We start from the raw sequence: 22,532 nt of genomic DNA on the forward strand, positions 1-22,532 counted from the left end.
AAATAGGAAGAATATGAACATGTTGGAAAGAGTCCACAGAAGGGCTGGAGCACCTCCCCTGTGAGGACAGAGAGAGTTGGAGCTGGAACAGCCTTCTAGTACCTAAAGGGAGATACAAGAGAGCTGGAGGACAGGGCAGGTAGTGGTTAGTCAAGGGGTAGTGACTGTAAACTGAGAGAGAGTAGGTCTAGATCAGATGTAAGGAAAAGATTCTTTCCTGTGAGGGTGGTGAGGCCCTGGCACAGGTTGCCCAGAGAAGCTGTGGCTGCCCCATCCCAGGAATTGTCCAAGGCCAGGCTGGATGGGGTTTTGAACAACCTGGTCTGGTGGAAGATGTCCTTGCCCAAGGCAGGGGGTTTGGAATGAGGTGCTCTTTAATGTTTTGTCCAACCCAAACAACTCTGTGATACTCCTCAAACTCTTCTCATACAGAAATAAATTTGCCTTCTAATGGATTTGTAAGTTGTAGATCAGAAGTTTCACCCTTGCCAGCTCTGTGATGTGTTTCTTCTCATAGGATTTATTGGCTCAAGGAATAGTTCCCCACAAAAGCCTTGGTAGATCTTTAGAATCTGGGAGTCATGCTTTGGGGACTGAAGAAATAGAACTTATCAGTGGGAGATGGCTTTCTGTTTTAAACCTATAGTTTTTTTACAGAGAGGCACAGCAGTAAGAAATCTCAGAAAATATGTGTTAATTTTCCCCAGGCCATGCCTCTTTTCAGCACCTTTCCTTCTTCTGTTTAATTACTTGAAGGGAACTCACAAGAAAATATGCATTGGTGTTAAACTCTCAGTAGACAGAAATAGTGTGTTTTTAGGCTGTCTCTCCTGATTGCCCCCACTTACCACTCCTTCATCTGTATCACACAGCCGTCCTGGAGTGGATGAAATCTGTCTGTTTTGGGTATAATTTAACTGGAGAATATCTTCCACGTGCTCATCTGATGTTCTTCAACCACTGATGGATGTTTAAAAAGCTGTCAAAAAGCAATGCATCGTGCTTATTCTAGCAGGAATTTGTATTTTGTGGCAGCTGCATTATGTCAATTCACAGGTATAATGCAGAGATCTTGTTACAAGTGTCACTAGTGTTAGAGCAAAACCAGCTTAGAATCTAAATTATGTGTCAGTGTCTCCCATATTAAGTTTTTCATTATTTACTTAAAAGTAAAAAGTGTATAATTAAGAATGTTTTGTAATTATGTTACTTGGCGATTGAAGACAGTAGCACCCTGTTTTCATAGCTGTGGGACATTAATTTTTCATAAATCCTAAGCAAAACTGTAGTCTGAATATTGTCATATATGGCTCAAACTTGGATCATGTTCTCAGAAACTGACTAACCTGAAGTTATGAATCATGCCTTAAGATTTTTTAAATTCTATCATATGCTTTCATGACAGTTGGTAGTATAAAAAGAACCATGGCATCATGGTTGGTGGGAAGGAAACCAAATTTGAGAAGGTAGTAATTATTAATCACTCTAACTAAAAGCAGTTAGGCAAAAAACTGAGACCAGAGCATATTTGTATAGCTCATTTTAAAAAATAAATTAAAAAAACCGAAGTAAAATTATTAGAAGTATAAAAATGTGAGTGATTTTTTTGGATAAATATTTAGCAGCTGCCAACCCCCTCCTCTTGTCCCTACAGATGAATAATCAGTTCTTTGATATAAGAGCAGGGAGCTAATGTAGATCACAAAATGACATCTGAACTGTCACTAACTGCTATGGAACAAAAATGTGAGGTTAGATCTAAACCAAATAATTAGAGGGGATGTTTCATCTGGACAAGTGGTCCTATCTATGAAAAATAATTGTTATGTGAGGAAAGAGAATGGCCCTGAATAAGGAAGCTACCAATTCCCTTAGTCCATAACTGCTGTTGCTCCCCTGGGGCTTAGCAATCAAAACAAGAGGGTTTTTTTCTCAACCATTACACACAGCAAGTTCATGGAAAAAGTTCTTTTAAAGAAAAAAATGCTCACTGATGGCCTGGAGTACAGATTAAACTAGGTAGTAAAGTAACATTATTGAAAGGAAAATGTAATGTTTGAACTCTGTTCTCTGTCATTCTGTCAAGGCTAGGAACTTATGCTAGGTTTTTGGCTCAAGACAAAATGTAGGTTGTATGTACAGTCTTAGATTTGGGTGGGGTATTTTTTTATTTCTGTTTGGGTTTGCTTTTTGATTTTTTTTTTAATAAATAACAGTGAGAGGAACATGAAAGAAAACAGTGAGAATTTGTCCAAAAGATGTAGTTGTGTAAATTTTCCAACTATGTTTGGAGGCTCTTAAAAGTGACCTGTGATTTTTTTCTGCAGAAGTCTGATCTTTAAAACCTGTCCTGTTATTCTTTAGAGATGCCAAGAAAACTGGTGCTACTGCACTGTTTTCCCCCAGCAGTGATTAATGTGACTTGGTGAGAAATCTCTGTTTTCCTTGTGTAAGATGAAGGGAATAGGAGGAAGGGATCTTTATTATTCATTCAATTCCTATGAAGCTTGTCCATCTGAATAACTGTCATGGTTTGACACTGGCGCAATGCCAGTACCCCTATGAAAATGTACTTTTTTTAAATAAATGCTGTGAGATGTTATTAGGGACAGAGCAGAGCAGGCTTAAGCTTAATAACAAAGGAAGAAAAACTTTATTAAACTACTACTAATACAGAAAACACATAAACTAAATCTAGGATGAAGACTTTTTAAAATTACTTTTCTTCTTTCTAATTTTAAATATACTTAGTTATGAAACATTATCTGGGATTCTTGATTAAATTATTACTTTTCAGGTAATTTATGCTTAAATTATTAAGGGAGAGAGAAGTCTCTCTTGCACCACAGGCCCCCCCAGGAAACACAGCTGCCCCCCTGTGTTTTTCTGTCACACATGGTAACTGCTCGGAAGAAAAATTTGTCAGTGTGACACTCTCTATTTCATGTTACAGTGTTTTTACTACTGTGTATGGACAGATTGTTTATAGGGCTCCTTTAAGGATGCTTTGCTACGGACCTAAAGATATAACAGTTTAGTTTCTTATCTTGGGACTACAGTCCCCCCCATTTTCCCCTGGGGCCGAGGGGTCTAAAAACAGGACTCATCTTCTTCCTGAAGACAGAGGGTATTACTATTCCCTCTTCAGCTCTTTTCGTTTCTCGCCATTCCTGTGCTGTTCGAAGCTGAAACAGGTCTCCCTGGGTTACTACTGCATCTTTTTAAAATGCAGTCTCTATTGTAGGAGATTTTGGTTCAGTCTATGGCTAACAAGAAAAGTCTAGTTAAAAGTTACTTCTTTATCTCTTTTTACTTAAATATTTCTTCTTTTAACATCTCAGGTCCCGGACTATCTCTTTTTTACTACAAATTAAGGAGGAGTAATACTTTTAAAAAGCCCTCATTCCCTCGAAAGGGTTAAAAGTTCAGACTCCTTGGACGGCGGATATCTCAGTCTGACGTTCCGCCTCCCACGCTGGGCATTTCTCCCCCCTTTTCTTTCTCTTCTGCTGGTAGATTTCTAGGTGCCGCCAGGCTCTCCGTCTCTTTCCTACATGGGGGGGGGGGGCAAAGGTATCTCTGCTTCTCTCTACTTTTCTGTCCACAGGAGCTGGCTGGGTTCCAGACCCTCAGCCCCCTCGGCTTACCTGGACAAGGCCGCGTGGCTTCCCCTCCCCCACCCAGCCTAAGGCTGGGCAGGGGGGGAGTCTGCACTCTCTGACGACTGGAACTAAAAGAGAGAGTTTTCTTGGGAATTCTTGCTTTTAACCCCCTGTGTTCTCAGAGGCGTGTCTATACTTTTAGTGGTCACTCTAGGTGCTAATATCTAAACTTGACTACTGATTGGTTTGACCCAACTTCCTGGAAAAAATTTACTTCTATGTTAAACTACGACACTTTACTCTTCGCCTCTGAGAACACACATTTCTAAAATTATTATTAAAATTACATTCAACATACTTATACATAAAATAATAACTTATACTAACTTTCTACTTTTATATTGGTACTATAACTTAATACATGCTTTGCTCTTATTCTTTTTGATCTCATCTTACAGCTCTTATCTTATCTTTATTTCATCTTGACTAGAATTTGATTTCCCGGTCAGGGAACCAAAAAATGTCATGGTTTGACACTGGCGCAATGCCAGCACCCCTATGAAAATGTACTTTTTCTAAATAAATGCTGTGAGATGTTATTAGGGACAGAGCAGAGCAGGCTTAAGCTTAATAACAAAGGAAGAAAAACTTTATTAAACTACTACTAATACAGAAAACACATAAACTAAATCTAGGATGAAGACTTATTAAAACCACCCCTCTTCCTTCTAATTCTAAACACACTCAGCTATGAAACATCACCCGGGATTCTTGATTAAATTACTACCTTTCAGGTAATCTATGCTTAAATTATCAAGGGAGAGAGAAGTCTCTCTTGCACCACAGGCCCCCCCAGGAAACACAGCTGCCCCCCTGTGTTTCTCTGTCACACATGGTAACTGCCCGGAAGAAAAATCTGTCAGTGTGACACTCCCCATTCCATGTCACAGTGCTCTTACTACTGTGTATGGACAGACTGCTCATAGGGCTCCTTTAAGGATGCTTTGCCACGGACCTAAAGATACAACAGTTCAGTTTCTCATCCTGGGACTACAGTCCCCCCCATTTTCCCCTGGGGCCGAGGGGTCCAAAAACAGGACTCATCTTCTTCCCGAAGACAGAGGGTATCACCATTCCCTCTTCAGCTCTTTTTGTTTCTCGCCATTCCTGTGCTGTTCAAAGCTGAAACAGGTCTCCCTGGGTCACCACTGCATCCCCTTAAAATGCAGTCTCTATTGCAGGAGATTTTGGTTCAGTCTATGGCTAACAAGAAAAGTCTAGCTAAAAGTTACTTCTTCATCTCCTCTTACTTAAATATTTCTTCTTCTAACATCTCAGGTCCCGGACTATCTCTCTTCTACTACAAATCAAGGAGGAGTAATACTTTTAAAAAGCCCTCATTCCCTCTAAAGGGTTAAAAGTTCAGACTCCCTGGACGGCCGATATCTCAGTCTGACGTTCTGCCTCCCACGCTGGGCATTTCCCCCCCCTTCTCCTTCTCCTCTGCTGGCAGATTTCCAGGTGCCGCCAGGCTCTCCGTCTCTTTCCCACATGGTGGGGGGGGGGGCAAAGGTATCTCTGCTTCTCTCTACTCTTCCGTCCACAGGAGCTGGCTGGGTTCCAGACCCTCAGCTCCCTCAGCCTACCTGGACAAGGCCGCGTGGCTTCCCCTCCCCCACCCAGCCTAAGGCTGGGCAGGGGGGGAGTCTGCACTCTCTGACGACCGGAACCAAAAGAGAGAGTTTTCCTGGGAGTTCTTGCTTTTAACCCCCTGTGTTCTCAGAGGCGTGTCTATACTTTCAGTGGTCACTCCAGGTGCCAATATCCAAACCTGACTACTGATTGGTTTGACCCAACTTCCTGGAAAAAATTCACTTCCATGTCAAACCACGACAATAACAGAAAGCTCTATCTTTAAGAGTGTTTTGGCAGGGGTACTACTGCTCTTAAAAAGTGTACAAATATCCCTGCTTCTCTAAAATAGTATTGCTGTGTTCCCATGATCAGAATACTATTTAAACATTATGGAGTGAAAGTCAAATAAAATTTTATAATAGCAATTATTTAACATAATTTTTTATTCAAATCAAATAACATTTTATCAAATAAAATTTTTCTGCATCTATGGAACATGGGTTAAAGCAGCTAGTTTTTCTTTTCTGCTGGATTTCTATGGACAGTATGCACAGCTTCTGAAGCAGCCATTGATAATTAAATTAGATCATTGCAATGAGCAACAAGTTAATGCACACATACAAATATCCATAACATCTGAATCAGGAACTTCAAGTAGGTACATAAAGCTAGTTGAGTAAGGATTTCATTTGAAAAGAGGTGCTGTGTTGAAGTTTGAAAAATGCCATTAAGTCAGGAATTACTTGGTTTAAGTTATACAGTTTTACTGGATGTTTTGACTTTAGGCTACAGCCCTACCTATTTTAGGTGGTTTGGTCTATTGAAAAAGCAATCAAGATTTTTCCTCTTCTATTTAAATCAACGTAAGGAATGACTGTGTAAATGTGACAATCTTTGGCACTTGCTCAAGTCATCACCCTCAGCAGAAAGGAGGGCCCAGTGTCTGTTACAGTCTGAAGACTTTTCTCCAGCCTTGTAAAAATGAATTTGCTGCTTGATTTGAATTCCTGGTGTAAAGGTAGATGAAAATCATTCTAACTGAAATTTTAGGAGACTAAAGAAAAGCTAAAGTCTCAGGGGTCATAGAGACTACCTCAGCTGAATCTGCAGACCTCTTTGTATAAAACTATCTACCTGAAGGCCATTAAATTGATTCCCTGTGCAAATATTTCTACTGAAAATATCCAGCTAAAGCTATTCGGGAGAAATGGGGACTAAAAATTAACACTACTCATTTTACATGGAAGGAGGTAGTGAATATTTACTCAGTAATCATTTATTTATTTCTCTGGGATTTAGAAAGGATAATTTACAAAGAACTTTAACTGTTCAAAGGAATCATCTGTGAAAGCAGGAAGTTTCAAGTCAAATTAAAATTTATTTCATGTTCATTATTCATTAATTATATAACGCTTTCAGTTATTGTGAGTCGTTTGTACATTGGCACATATTTTTAGTTCTAAATGCAGAGAAAACAACCATATTTATATTTTAATTTTATCAATTTTATCAGTTGATAATTATTAGTATCTTCAACCATTTAAACATTGTTACAATTTACAATTAAAACTTTTGTTACTGTATTTTATTTTGCTGTTTACTTTTATTTCCTAAATTGTAACAGTATTACAGAGTATTACAGGAAATTACAATTTCCTACATTGTAACAGTATTACACCTCTGTAATACTGTTACAATTATTTAGGTATTAGGTTTATCAACTTAAAACCTGAATTTAGGTTGATAAATTCAGGTCCATTATCTCAAATTGTTTAGAAAAATGAACTGCAGTAGTTACTTTGCCTTGCAAATATTCTAATGGATTTATTCAGGGTGAATGTAGAGGTCAAGACGGAAGGTGATTCTTGCATTTTGATGTAAGGCGTCTAAAAGGCTGTTTGTTATTGCTTTAAGCACTTACTCATTAGCAGTTGTCTATTTCATGGGGAAATTTCTAAGTGTACATCACTGGGTCACTATGTCAAGAGACTTTTTAATCCATCCATGCACTTGAAAAGTAGTATTTTCTCTCTTGAGAGGAAATATCTAATATGTGAGCTCCAAGCAGGATCTGTACAGCGGGAGATAAGCCAGAGGGAAAGGTCTGTTTCGAGCAGTGAATTATTAGTTTCTGCTTTAATAAAACCAAAGCCTGCAAGGGATTGAGTTTGGTTTCCTCATAAGTGTGGAGACAATACTTTTGTCTCTTCTCTGCCGAATCTGTCTTTTTTTACTCTCTCTCTCAAGTCCTTTAGAACCACATGAGTACCCCAAAGTTGGTAGTGTATCTCTGAAACATGTTGCCCACCCACACTTCCACGAGACTTGTTCTTGTGAGTTGAAACTTGTGCTGCTGTTGCTGTTTGTGAAGGCTCCCAACCACCTCACACACTGCTTCTGAGCCTTTTGTGGTGCTTTTAAAAGGTCACTGGCACAGTGTTGCTGTTCACATGCAGATCTAAGCAGAGGCAGGGTATTCCCATTATTGATTCCAGCCTTCAAATCTTCTTGGTTTTGGCAGTCTAGAAAAATGAATGCAGAAGATCTCTTCTGTGTGAGCCCTGCACAGCAGAATGACACACAGTGACTGTAGGATGACTATAACAGTTGAAAAGCATTTCATTGATACTTATCCATGTTTTGAAGCTGCAGCCTCGGGGGATAGCTTTTACTGAATAAAAGTTAAAGGATGAAATAATGGCTAATGTACAAATATGTGGATATGCAAAAAAAAAAGTATATTTCAGGTGAATGTAGTAGCAATTTTTTCCCTCACAAAATGATCTGCCAGGTGGTCAAAACTGAGCAGACAGAAATGTGGAGAAATCAGTATTTAAATCAGTCCATGATTCATGGATTCATGATGATCTGTATTATTTTCTTCAACTTCTTCCCCATACAGACAGAGAGGCTTCTTTCTGATTGACAGCAGAAGTAGTCAGACTGCACAGGCCCAGGGAAATGCAAGTGTGGGCCTTGCTTCAGACTGCTCTAATTTTTGCTTTTTAAGAGGTTTTAGTAACAGATAACATCAGTAAGAATATATATATCTAGATGTTAATATTATTAATAAGCATTGCTTGTGATGTTGTGAGTTTGCATTACTTTTGTAGAGTAACTGCTAAGGGAAAGTGTGGGACAAACTACAGATACCTCTAGCATGTCACACATTGAAGTCAATATTTATAATGCAGAATTTATTGTTTCATGTGAGACAGTAATCTGTGAGCAAACCTCAAGGGCTTAAAAGTTAACTTTTCTTGGAGCAACAACTAGCAATGAGGCTTTTTTCAAAGTTTATCTGATCTTATGAGTCATAGTACAGAACAGAAAATGAGATAACTCTTATAGAGATTGTTCCTTTTGATTTATATATAATTCTTTTTTCAGAAAAGCTATGCACATTTAAGAAGTTCTCTTCATATCATAACACTGTCTGGCTCCTGAAACTGCAGAGATGTGCCAAAAATAAAAGTTGGATTTAAAAAAAACAAGTGTCTAGAATCTAGGAGAGAAAGATTTTACCAGAGGAATTTTACTATAGAAAATTCAGAAGAAAAAGTTTTTCTCAGCAGAAACTCTGACAATTTCAGCTTTCTATTAGAATTATCTCTACCTCTACATATGTTGTCCCAGTGATACTTATGGTATCAGTCTTTAAAATTGTGAAGAAATGCTTCTTTAAAAATCGATTTTTAGACCTACAGAATGAGAGAGTCACAGTAGGTCCAAGATCTAAGACAGTCAAATTAATTAGCATTTTACCTCCACTGATTGAGTAACTTGATGGTAGGTGGTGTAGCTGAGATGTAATGCACCTCATTAGTATGGTCATAAAAAATCAGTAAAATTAGATATTATTGGAGTTGGTTACTACTTTTAAAGTAAAGAAATGCTTTTAGTTAGCTCATACCAGCATGAGCTGTGAGTAGAGGCACATAGTAGAATATTTGCTTCCACATTTATCAGGAGTCCTTAAAGTTGGTGAAAATAATGTAATAATTAGTCCTGCTGCTATTCTAGATTTGGATTCTGATAGGTGATTTTAAGTTTATTTTTACCAAGTATTTTGGAAAGTCTTTGAAGCACTGGAGCATGGGCAGTGCTGGTCATTGCCTTTTCCCGGTCAGTTCTGAGCGAGCTGTATTCAGCATTTCACTGATTCAGACTTTGTCATGTTTGTAGTTGCATGTCAGAGATATCTAACCTCATCACATCAAATTTTCAATCCAAGACAGTTGGATCTAAATATTTATCCAGTATTAAACTAATAGACTAATTAAATTAGATTAAATTCCTGGAAGCAATTCTGTGGTTTCAGTTACTGACTTCTTTATAAATATGCAGAAATCATCAGCAGTCACCAAGCCTTCCAAAGTATGTTCCAGTCTATTGGATTTGTGAATTTATGGCATTATTGTGACTTTATGTAGCACTTGAAAACAAATCAGTGAGACCAGCAGAAAATAATTACAGCTAGGTGTTGTAGCATTACATGGGCAGATAAAATTAGTTCAGGAACTAAACCTTGAAGTGTTGTACACAGCAGAGTCCAGGGATAATAGTGCAGTTGTGTGGTAAATAAAGGACACAGATTTACTTAAACATTTAACCTGAATTACACTCAAAAAGATCTCTGAGATTTAGCCTAGAACAGAGAGAAATGATTGAAAAAGACAGGTTTTGCCAACTGTCTACCTGATATATCAGCATCTATTTGGAAATTCAAAGTATCCTAAATTTTACATCTCCTTAACTTCCCTGAAAGAAAGGCTCACAAATGCTGATTTTCAATATTTTGAGGCTGATTTTGGGCAGGTATCTCAGTGTGATGACATGATTGCAGCAGAGTTTGCATATTATAATCCCATGAGACATAACTGACTCTGAAAATACAGTAGTCACTAATATCTCTCTTGACTTCATTATCTAAGAACAGTACATTTCTCACTTGGAAATGTTGCACTTTCTAGTGATTTTTATTGAGTGATACTGACCTTAAGTATTTTGTTCTGCTGTTGTGGATATGACAGTCTCTGAAGGAGAAAGGACAATCTGAAAAGAAAGAGAAATGTCTGTTTTTGAGAGATGCAGCCTGGATTTACATCACACAAAATAGTCCTATCATCCAAGGAGTATAAATACATCTATTGATTTGATTCAAACTGTTTTCTGTCATTGGCACCTCATATATTGTGTGCATGCATCTGCACAGCAAAGTGACCCATAAAAATGATGAATAGGAGCTGTATTGAAATCTGTCACTTGCTGAGTCATGCTTTCCAAAAATGTTGTTGACAAAGTAGGTGTAAATGATTTTCCTGTAAAATCCTCTGAAGATTAATTTGGTCCTTTGTTACATTAATTCAGTGTCAGATATCAGAAGCAGCCCATCTTTCTGCAGTCTGGAATGCCAAATGTGTCCTTGGCTGCATCAACAGCAGCGTGGGCAGCAGGTGAGGGAGGGGATTCTGTTCCTCTGCTCTGCTCTGGTGAGACCCCACCTGCAGTGCTGAGTCCAGCTCTGGGGTCCTCAGCAGAGAAAGGACAGGGACCTCTGGGAAAAAGCCCAGAAGAGGCCACCAGGATGATTAGAGGGAGCATTTCTCCTATGAGGAAAGGCTGAGAGAATTGGGATTGTTCAGCCTGGAGAAGAGAAAGCTGCAGGGTGACCTAATTGTGGCTTTCCAGTGCCTGAAAGGAGCCTCCAGGGAAGACAGAGAGAAACTTTCTACAAGAGCATGCAGTGATAGGACAGGGGAGAATGAATCTCAAACTGACAGAGAGTAGATTTAGATTGGATATTAAAGGAAGTTTCTTACTGTGAGAGTGGTGAGGCCCTGGCACAGGTTCCCTGGAGAAGCTGTAGATGCCCATCCCTGGAAGTGTTCAAGGCCAGGATGGATGGAGCTCTGAGCAATCTGGTCTAGTGGAAGGTGTCCCTGCCCATGGAACGAGATGATCTTTAAGGTCTCTTCCAGCCCAAACAGTTCTATGATTCTGTCATCTCTTTCTCCATTGATTCTGGTAATGAAAAAGATTGACTTCTACATATTTTAGTAGGGCTGTCAAACCCAACTGAGCTTTGATAAGCCAGCTTACTGTATGAAGTGATTTAGGCAACTGAGCTGATCACTGGAAGTGCCAATCTTCAGTATAGACATTGACAAAAAGTAGCTGTAATTGGTAATTTCTTCTAACACTGCTGAATCTGAGAAGGAAATCTTCCTCACGATTTGGATCTCAGGAGTATGGAGAGTTATTGAGCTTCAGTCTCCATGGATGCAGAGGTGCCCTTGATTTCAAATTCAAAGTATTCATTAAGATGTGAGCATAGTTATTACTTTCTCAGTTGTGGGAATTTGGGATGTTAATTTTATTTCAACTCAATCTGTATCCCCTTGTCAGGTAGACTTATAATTATCTTAAAATAGTACTTCACTTAGCATTCAATTCATCTTTGATGCATCTTTTTCTATCTGTCTTTACATGGAAATCCAAATATATGTCTATTATTTAGTTCATTAGTTTTACTATATGTGTATAAATAATTGTAATATCAGTTTGGTGTGGGTTGTGGTATCTTTTGGTGGACCTCAGGACACCATAGATCGATTCAGTCATTAAATGTAAAGCTTTTCTAGTCTATTTCTTTCCTTCCATTTCAGAAAAATATTTTTTGTAATCACCTCCTGCAAAATATTGTTTTCCTAGTTTGCTTGGTACAATATGTAGACCCCATTAAGAGGTTAACAGTGTTGTAATTTTTAGTAAGGGAACTTAGAATTATTGTAATAACTTATGAACTAATCATGTTGTATTCTGTCTCAGGGCATTATTACTTAGACACTAATGCACATTTCAGCTAAAAGAAATTCAATTCGGTGTGATTTTTCTATGTAAATTTAAACCTGAAACTCACTGCCCTTTTAGCTTCTGATATTAAATGTTCTGTGCAAATTTTTCCCTTTCTAGTTAATTTCCTGTGCTGCAATAAGAATGGATTCCTTGCTAAGCAGATTTTACAAATATATAATTTGCTTAAGGTGTTTAGTCCTAAAATTCAAGCAGTTCAATCTGCTGTTCTGATAGACTTCACTGCTGATGAACAGTTGGTGTCTTTTTGAGAGCTGATATTTTGTAAGGCAAAATATGCCAAGTAAAATGGGAAAATAATACAGTATCAAGAGAATAGCAATGTTGTGGTTCTCTAGCCTCATAACCCTACATGGAAAGGAGAGGATTATCTTGGAAATTCATTTGCGTCTCAGAGAGGAAAAAAAAAGCAAACCAAAAAAGGAGCTTAAGGAGCTGTCCTAGGTTGACTGTATGATACTTTTATCCCCAGTCATCTGTTCTGTTTATGCTGAATAATAAGTTTTGCACCTTTAAGACTTGTTCCAGGAGTGAAGCGGGGGGAAGAAGCGTGAAGTTTGTTTTCAGGAACTGCACTCACTCCTCCACATTCCTTCTCCTGGACTGTGTTGTCTGTGGACGGACAGACAGTGAGACAGAGCTCTCCTTTGCTTTTTTAGCTAGTTTTAGCTAGCTGAGGCAAAGAAGTTCCCTGGACTGTGTTTTTTCCTTTTCTTTGGACCTGCTCAAGCCTGCTCTGGACAGAACACCCAGAAGAGCACCTGCAGCTCACACCTGTGGCCCAGCAGGCTGGGCCTGGGCCACGGCATTTCCAGCGCCAGAGGGACTGATAAGAGACTGAGTCAGTCAGGCTGCAGCCCGGGCAGGGGGGTATTTTTCTGAGTTTGTCTCTCTTTGAAAGCAGCAAGAAGTTTAATTGTCTAATGTTGTTAAAGTTTTATTGTTTTTTATTTTTTTCCACTTTTCTCCAAGAAAGTATTTTTCCCCGAACCGATTGTGGGGAGGGGCCAATTGAATCTGCCTTCTAGAGGAACCCCTTTGGGGATTCTCTCCCAGAATTATCCCTGAACCAGGACAGGAGCTTGCACAGTGAGGATGATGGTTCACTTCATAAAGATCTTCTCCATTGGCTCAGGAGTGAATAGGAAGGCTGAAGGACTCAGCCCCTCAGGACAGAGGAGGTCAGGAGTTCTATGTGAATGATGAGTGCCAGAAAGGCCCAGCTGAACGTAGACGTGCGTGTCTGGGTTGGGAGTGTGTGTGGAAAAGGGCAGTGAGGTGTGACTTGGGGACACTTGGCACCAAGCAGTTCCACAGCCAGAACTGATTTCTAGAAGGAGTCTGACCAAACTGGGCTGAGCTCTGTTCAGCATAGCCCCGAAACTTTATCAACTGCTTTATCAACTGCTGCTGCTCAACTCACTGGAGCCTCTTTTGTTCCAAGAAACAAAAATGAGTTAATAATGAGAATACAGCAGGAGGCTCTAACTCCTGCTACTGACATGTAGACACTGATGGGAATGTTGAAAGATCTGATTGTTTTGAGCCTATGGAAGAGAGAAGCCAAGATCAATTTTTTTAACCATATTGCCACCATTCCAAGTTCAGTCCTTGTGTGAGCAACATTCCTGCTTGTCAGATGCAGCACAGAGAAAGAAGGCACTTGTTACTTGTCCATCTGGAAGAACCATGATTTGGACAAGGACCTACAAAGGGAAGAATTTCTGCTGCATTATCTCACCAGGCCTATAAAAATAACTTTCTTACTGCTTACTCAACTTGAAAATTTGCTTCTATAGCCACAGCCTGGCAAACGTGGGAGCAAATAGAAATGCTTTCACCTCAAGGTCTATGGATTGAAAAAACTTCAAACAATGTGGAATGAATGCCATCTCCTTAATGAAACTGGATTTTAATTGAAAACAATTCTTCTAAAGAATAAGAATTGTAGTCAGTCTCTTAGACACTTTGGCCAGGTAGGGCTTTTATTGACACCTGCTGATGGTGAGAATAGGATTATTACTGAAGATGGAATGCAGAAAATTGTTATGCAAATTAATTGTAGAATGTGTCCATCTTCCTGCAAATTACCCTGTCCAACTTAGAAGAGGATTAGTTGATAGCTCAGTGCTGTGTATACATTAATAAAAGTAAAATTGCATATTATGGACTTAAATAAATTAGATCCAGTTGCTCAAAGAAGGAAATAGAGAGAGGAATGATAAGAAAGTCTTTGGCAAAACATACGTCAGGAAAATATTTCAGCAAACAAGTATAATATCACAAATGATCAATTGATGATGGTGAGCATCTTTTGAAACAAGAATCTGGTTTACAGAGTATTAAAGGTGTGCATAGACTTGCGCTATTAACATAGGATTGAGGATTAGCAGTCCATTGTTTTTTTCAATTTCCACAGAGAATAAATGTTATCTCATATTTGCATTTCATTTTATTTAATTTTACCTCTGGTGAGATTATTTTAAATAACCTGCACTGGACAAGAAGTGGGTAATTGAAAGTTCTAAAGGAATAATAGTGTGACATATTGCACAAAAGTGGCTCTATTTTGGTGACTGGCAGCCGTGATATAAGAAATGTTTGAGAAAAGAGATTAATTTCCTTCTTTTCTCAACTTTTACATTTCTCCTCTGTCAAAATGTTTATAAAATACTCAGCACTGAAATGTGGAACTAAATTAATGACCATAAATGTGTTTGGAAATTGCCTGTGATGTTCATCTTTTACATTAGGTCTGATAAAATGGCACTTTCAAGAAAAATAAGACTCTTAGCAATTGGATGGGCATTTTGTTATTTATCCTAATTCTATGCTTCCATAACAATCCAATAAGGCCTAGAAATGTAAAAAAAAAAATATATATAATATATATATATATATATATATATATATTCTACTGATAAATATACATCTGCTCTTATTACCATATATGAAATAGCAGATCATTGAAATGTGTATGGTAATTCCAGGTAAACTTCCTGGGAAATTCCAGAGAAGTACATAATTTTAAGCATTCATTTTATACTGGCAAGAGAAAAGTGTTTTATCATAATACTGGCAATGTAAAATTGCCTTTGTGTACAAAATTAAAAAGATTTCTTTCATAGTTGCTGCTTTTTTCCTAAATCAGCTGTCCCATATTTCCTTTTTACTGTAAAAGTATTTCTTCAACAGAGCATGTAGATGTTCTACTATGAAATTGTTATGAACCCTTTGGCAATAAAATGGTAGATAGATTTAGAAACTTGTTTACACCAGTAAAAACTATTAATCTGAGCTTTAAAATATTTTATGGCAAATTTAAATCCCATTTTACTGATGCAAGGCACTTAAATGATTTAAATTGTTGGTGTAATCTTGCCATCTGTAGAACATTACATGTGTTTTATGTATATTCCAGTAGTCATTGTCTATAAATGGAAATGTATAGAAATTTACCAAATCATAGGCAGGTTGAAATCAGTGGGAGGCAGCTCTGTATGGGGTCATAAATGTATTTCATATTCATTTTTAGTGTGTTATTAATTTTAATAGGCATTTTATATTTTTCTCCTTTCGTATTGCAACATGAATTATTTACTTTTTCAAAAAAAAAAAGCTATGTGGAATAATTTTGCTGTGAGAAACAAATCACTATATGTTAAGAATATCCAAACCAACATGGATTTTGAAATAAACTGCTTGGTTAGAGCAAAGAAAAGAGACCAAAATAAGAGTAGACACCAATATAGGTACAGAGAAATAAATACATATCTTTATTTTTGGATTTTGTGTCTTTTCTGTGGATGAATATATATAAATAGAACATATATATTTTAAGCTGCAGATATGCCTCCTGGATTATCACAATGTGCTGCCTTCATAAGTAAATTCCTTCTGGTCTATCAAAGTGCTTTGTTTCATAAAGTGTATTGATATTGATACACACAGGGCACATGGGATGAACTGACACCATTTCTAACTTTACAGCCAAGGGAACTCTGCTGAAATGTAGGAGCTGTGCAGAGTGAGCTGTCTCTGCCCAGTTCCTGCTCATCCTAAAGGTGTTCCATGTGTAAAATATGCAGATTTTTCTAATGAGGCCATATTATGGCTCTGTTTTATTACAGCAACTGGAGTTTTTTTATGCATCTCTAATTGTATCAATGTTTTCCAGGCGATCAAGGAAAGATGGTCCCTTCCCATAGGTCCTTACCTTAGACTTTAAACAAAGATACAGAGATCAGTAGTGAGGGAAATGGCCTAAAGGAATAAGAGAGGGAACATTTATTGTGGTGGTGTTGTTTTAATGTCAAGTATTATGATGTAACTTAATTAATCAATTAAGGGACCAGATCCAGCAGAATTCAGCCTAATCATCTGCCAGCTTGCAAAGTGGATATTTCCAGTTAAATATGCTTGGCTGTTGGGAGATGTCTTGGAGTTTTTACCTGCTTGGGATTACAGCAGATGGGCTTGAAAGGTGTATTTTGGCACGCCTTGGACATACCTTGGAAGGTGAAGTGGGCTGTTAGAATGCAGACCAGCCAGGAAGATTTGAATTTTTCCATATTTATGGAATTAAAGAGTTTGCAGTTTGAAGGTTGTCTGAAATGTGTCTTGCTGCAACTTGGCTTTTTTTTTTTTTTGTTAGTTCACACATCAAACAAAGGTGCAGCCAATGCACCTTACAGATTTTTGAGAAATATCTTTTAAGTGTAATCGCTCATAATTAATTTTGTGATTTTGGGATTTTTTTAATTCTTTCTAGGATACTGTTGGAATTAATATTCCCATCACTAATCCTACCAATAAAGTTCTCAAGATGAGTGTGCTGCTGGACCATCCATCCCTATTTGGAGAAAAGTCTTTCATTCTCAAGCCCAAACAAACATTTTCATATCACCTACAGTTTTCTGCCGCTGCTGTTGGCTCTTTTGCTGGAAGGTATGTTGTACAGTTTTGATACTTGTGATTGTGGCTGTTTTTCTAATAAATTAACTAATTTCATTGAAACCTATGTTCCTTGATGAAAATATTTCCCTAAAAACTCCCACAAAAGTTAATAAATGGAATTAAGAAAATTTCCAGCTTTAAATGTATTGTGTCCCTAACAGTAGCTTTCCTCTCAGGGGAAAAGCATTATTGACAGGCAATAGAATAACTCCTTGCTATTCTAGTTCACTACAATTTAATGAACAATGTTTTAGAAACTTACTTAATGTTAGAAGCCCCCCTTGAAAACTTTTGATTAATAATTAGTTTTGTGAATTTTTAAGTTCTGTACAGGAAATAGCACAATTTCTTTTTTTTTTTTTCTGAGAAGGAATGAAATTGTAAAAAACATAACTAAAGCAGGGGGAGAACCCTTTAGCTGTCTTCACTTAAATCTATTTACCTTCATGATCTTCCATTACTTAACCACGATCCACTAAATTAATATGGAGAGGTTTTAAATTAATTTTTTCCCTTACAATGGAAATCACAGCGAAAACATGCAGGTATGATAATTAGCAATAAAAAGTCAGATGACCTCTTGGTCTTAGTTTCAACTAAAACAGGTCAGCAAGTAATTGAACCATGTAGAATTGCAAAGCTTGTTTTCCTGGAATTTGGTTACCAAAGCATTATTTAGTCTAAAGGCTGACTGAAAAACAATTCCCTGTTTTTCAGTTGTCTCAACTGACTGGCAAAAATATGAGGATGGGGTGGAGTGTGGGGTGGTAATTTAAAAGGAGGGCAGAGACATCTGACCAATTTTGAAATAATATTTACAAAGTCAAAATCCATTCAGAGATTTATTCAATTTGCTTGTATTGATTTTTTCAAAGACCAGAATAATGTCAGGTATCATTGAGTGATACAGATTCAATTATAATACTGTTTTATAAAAATGATGTTTTATAAAACTAGAGTTTTATAAAAAACTCTAGTAAGTATCTTTTTTTTTTTATAGAATTTATGCTATCTTAAACTGAAGATGAGTAAAGAGCTCATTTTTTTTTTTTTCATACCAGGTAATATTTGTGGTATTTTTCAAGTGCAGAATTTTCAAATAATAAGATAAATGTTCGTTTTAACAGGACAAAATTTTGGGTTCAGCTTTGGTGGGCTGGGGCTTAGGGGATATATGCAGAGGTGAAATAAATACATGTGGACATTCTCAAAATGGTTTTGCAGTTTTGTTCCAGAAGTGTGTAATAGCTCTTTTAAATTTTAGTAACTCCCACAGGCTGCAGTTACAGCTGGACAGAGCTACTTGCACATTACATCCACACTATTAAGTTCTTTTTCTGAAGCCATGGTCTGTTTCCTTTGCTATGTTAGCAGCTGGGAAGAACTGTTGGAAAAAGGATTGTGGCAGGTGTACCTTTTCAAATGGTTGATTCTTTCCTAGAGCTGTTTTATGCTCACTTTAACAGCTCTGTTGGCACAGGGGATGGTCTGGAACCATAAAGTCATGGAATAGACATAGTTATCTATAGTTTAGAAAAAGAACTCATCCTTAGAGGGTCATGGGTTTGTGCAGTGCATTTCTAAGTTTTTATATGCTTCCAGTGCTTTGGTTTAACGTTGTTATGACTCATCTACTCAAAAATCCTCAAAAAATAGAAAAGAAATTCTGCAGTAGGAAAGGACTGTATTAGAATGTCTGTAACTGAAATATATTTCTGTGGATATCTCACCTAGCCGGACACAATTTTCAATCATGACAATCCTTGATTGTATATCAAAACAATAGATTGAATATTCCTTGAAGTGTATCTCTTTGCCATGCTCATAGGAATGTGTCAATATCTATTTCTCATTTTATCACTAGATTTGAAAAAAAATTCCTTTTTAAAGTTAGTGTATAGTAATAGTATAGTGTATAGTATTTTGCCCTTCAAAATGACTAAAAAGAAAATACTGGGATATTGAAATGAAATTAAAGATTACTCTTATAAGCTGAAATATGTTTGGGATGTATTTTTGATAAAAGCAAGTTAACAAACAAAAACTACAAGCAATAAATGGATTTTATTGGTAGAATTTAAGAAAAATGAAGAGATTTTGTTGCATCAGTAATTCTAAATATGATTAGACTTGCTGGCTGAATTCAGATACCAGTGAAAAATCTTAGAAGAAAAATATGACCTAATTAAAGAAGTCACTGTGTTGAACTTATTAGGTTTCTCCTGAATTTTAATCTGGGTTTTTTTAATGACCTGAAATAAACAGCTGTCATGTTAAGCTCATGTATCTGCTTTTAGTGTCATGTTCCAGTCAGATATGATTGGAGAATTTTGGTATGCCCTGAAGTTCAATGTAGAGAAGCCATCGCCAGCCGGGCTGCCTGATATAGGATGTGAGCTTGGAAAGTGAGTAGTTCATCCTGCTGGACTGGGTCTCTGCTTTTAGGTATCATGGAAAACATATGAAGAGTTTAAACTCAGAATAGTGCTCTATGTCTGCTGTAGTAGATTGCAGAATATTTTTTTAGATATATTTGCAGGTGGGTGAAATATGCCTTACAGAAAAGCAATTGAAAAGCAATTTTAGCCTCTATGTTAACTTCCTTTGAATTCTTTTGTAGAAATCATTCTGACAATACTGCAGAATTTAAGCACCAAGATCCATTGTACAGAGCTCTGTAGATTTGCTTTATTTTCTGTTTCTTTCTTTCTCTCTGAACTAGGAATTTACTGACAATCCTTCTTTACAAATGCTTGTATACCAGTTAGCAGTATCTTTTAACCTCTCAAGACATGGCAAAATAGTGCAACTTCTGTCCTGCAGGTCCTGGGGGTAGACATGGTTGAAACACTGCAAGTGTTAAAAAAATGAATGCCTTAGAGAAATTAACCCAATTATTACCATCCTTCAACAAAATTTCAATGTGCATTTTGACAGCATAATGTTCAGTTCAGTTCTGACTTTCAAGACATAAACTAAAACTTTGAGGATAAGACTTTGAAGAATATCAAAATTTCAGTAGTGCTTTTCCATATATTACCTCCACTTCCTAATAATTTCTGTGGACACACTGCTTTTCTGCATGCTAAATTCCACTTACTTCTGTGTATCTTTCACTAAATCTGTAGTTAACATACATTACAGACTGAGCAGAAATGTTAGAGAGCACAACATGAAATTTTACCTGATTTATTTTTTGTAAATGAATATATTTTGCTGTTCAAATGATGCACAGACTGGAGATAACTGATAATGCCTTTGTTATTATGTTCTAAAGAAAAAAAGCTGTGTATTTCCTGGCTTTTACTTTAAAATTCTGGGCTGACTGGAGTAAAAACCATATTTTTTCTCTACTATGTAGGCTTTTGCTATTAGGAGTTAGGAATTACTTAAAACTCTTTTATTCAGACTTTCTGGCACTCATAATTTTCTCTGACATGCACTGCCTGAAAACTACATGCACAAATGGTCTAGTGGAAAATGGCAAGTCATCCTTTCCTACTGCAAGTAAAATGAATGTTGGAAAAGATTAGCTCCATTAACTATAACTCTTCTTGTCAAAACTCTTATCTAAAACTCCTCAAAGCCCATGTTTTATTTCTTCAAATGAGATTTCTTTTCCCTTTACAAGTACATACATATTGTAGTTCCTGTGTATCTGTAAATATGTGGAGGAACACTGTGTCCAATTTTGGACAGTTCTGGACTCCTTGGTACAAGAAAGACAAGGAACTTCTGGAGAGGGTCCAGCAGAGGCCACAGGAATGAGGAGGGGTCCGGAGCATCTCTCTGATGAGAGACTGTGAGAGCCGTGCCTTTAGTCTGGAAAGGAGAAGGCTGGGAGGGGATCACATCAATACATATAAATAGCACAAATGTGGGTGCCAGGCTCTTTTCGGTGGTGTCCAGCAGTGTCAGCATAATGTCATCAGCACTCTTCTTGAAGTGCAAAGTCCAGCAATACTGCTGGACAATGGCAGTCAGTGATGGCATTGAGGTTACAGTTCAGTTACTGGGAACTTCTCTGCCTCATGAAAAGTGAGATAGTCCAAGTAAATTGGCTGCATTAATGCATGTTGAACATGTAAAAGCAATGCAGGTAGATAGACATCTGTTTGTTGTATAAGAATGATATCAGTTTGGGAGTTTTTTGAAAGTATGTACTTCCTTGCTATGTACCCAGAGATGTGAACTGTAAACATCAAGTGTTTGAAGCATTTCTGGTTGGTGAAGATTTGTAGTTATTTAACAGATTAACTTCTATTCTACCACCTTTTCCTTGAATGCAGAAGAAGCATTAGCATATGAATATAAGAATAATGTTTTTCATTGTGTCCTCGCTGTATTCTTTTTTCTATTGATCTGAAAAATTTAGGTATTTGTGTCCTTGAAACATTACCTAGAATTGGATTAGGGCCAAGACCCCACTGATAACTTAGAATCAATTTCTAACCAATTCTTGAAAGAGGAAAAAAAAAAATTCGAACAATTTATCCTTTAATCCTTCTTCAGATTCCCTAAAATTCTGGGGCTATCACAGTCAGATCTACTTTTTGTTTGTGTCAAGGTAGATTTAACACATCCCTTAGCATATGTCTCTAAGGAGAGAAACCTTCTCCCTGAAACTTTTCATCTTTCCTTACCCATCGTGTTATGGGCTCCACAGTGGGCTCCAGTGAAGATGAGTCAGTTGAATGATGTTCACAGTGATCTGGAATTTACTGCCACATGCAACAATTTTTCCAGCATAACCATGATAGTCGATCTGTGTGGGGTGGCAGGATTTTGATGACTTGAAGAACCTCTAACAGTCCAGTAAATCCTTACTGAAATTTCAGATATTCCAACTTAGTTTTCCCTTTGACAAAGTATTACTAATGAAAGAGACCAGACCAAAAAAAAGAGTAGAGAGGGTAAATGTGAAAAATGGGAATTATCAAGTGAGTCTGAAGTTCCTGTGTGGAAGTTTCCTAATATTTCTTTACTCTCAGGTTTTGAGATCTCAATGATTCAATGCTTTGACAGTGTTAGTCAGAAACAAGTCTGGTGCTCACTGCCGAGGATTTTTGTCACTGCATGGGTTGGAAGGAGTCCACCTGTGAACAGGTTTTAGGGTCTGAAGTTACAGTCATAAAGCTGGACTGAAATAGCTGAAATGTTGCTTTTTATATTCTTTTTCCTTACTCACTTAGCTAGGATTAATGGACTAATTTTTTCCAGATGATAAATATGTGGAGCAATCTGGCAGATGACCTGTCACCGCTTTGACTAGAGGGAATATCCATTAGGAGATAAATTACAGCAAAACCAATATATCTATCTCATTTTTCAAACTTTTCTTATTTACTGTTTTCACTTGTTCACCTTGAACCTCTTCTCTGTGTCCATTGGTATTACAACAAGAGTGTGATTTATGGTCATATAACTTCGCTGAAAATAAAAAATGTAAAAAAATTTGGGAGT

The 22,532-nt window shown here is 37.3% G+C and overlaps 1 protein-coding gene and 1 long non-coding RNA gene across 7 annotated transcripts in view; one reads left to right on the forward strand and one right to left on the reverse strand.

Moving 5' to 3' along the window:
* Positions 1-22,532, forward strand: part of CFAP47 (cilia and flagella associated protein 47) — a 354,600-nt gene that overhangs the window by 165,484 nt on the left and 166,584 nt on the right. For 5 of the 6 annotated variants that reach the window (XM_053934673.1, XM_053934672.1, XM_053934674.1 and 2 more), the window contains 2 exons: positions 16,885-17,060; positions 19,367-19,474. In XM_053934673.1, coding sequence (XP_053790648.1) covers positions 16,885-17,060; positions 19,367-19,474 — 284 coding nt within the window. The remainder of the gene's footprint in view (positions 1-16,884; positions 17,061-19,366; positions 19,475-22,532) is intronic. The other variant, XM_053934676.1, reaches the window with a different exon arrangement.
* LOC128783685 (uncharacterized) lies at positions 855-4,478 on the reverse strand. The gene is made up of 3 exons (XR_008429231.1): positions 4,390-4,478; positions 3,648-3,730; positions 855-979 (listed from the first exon to the last, which is right to left on the reverse strand). It is a non-coding gene; the product is annotated as an uncharacterized LOC128783685 (long non-coding RNA).

Source organism: Vidua chalybeata, chromosome 2, assembly GCF_026979565.1.
Source record: "Vidua chalybeata isolate OUT-0048 chromosome 2, bVidCha1 merged haplotype, whole genome shotgun sequence".
In the NCBI taxonomy this organism is placed as follows: Eukaryota; Metazoa; Chordata; class Aves; order Passeriformes; family Viduidae; genus Vidua; species Vidua chalybeata.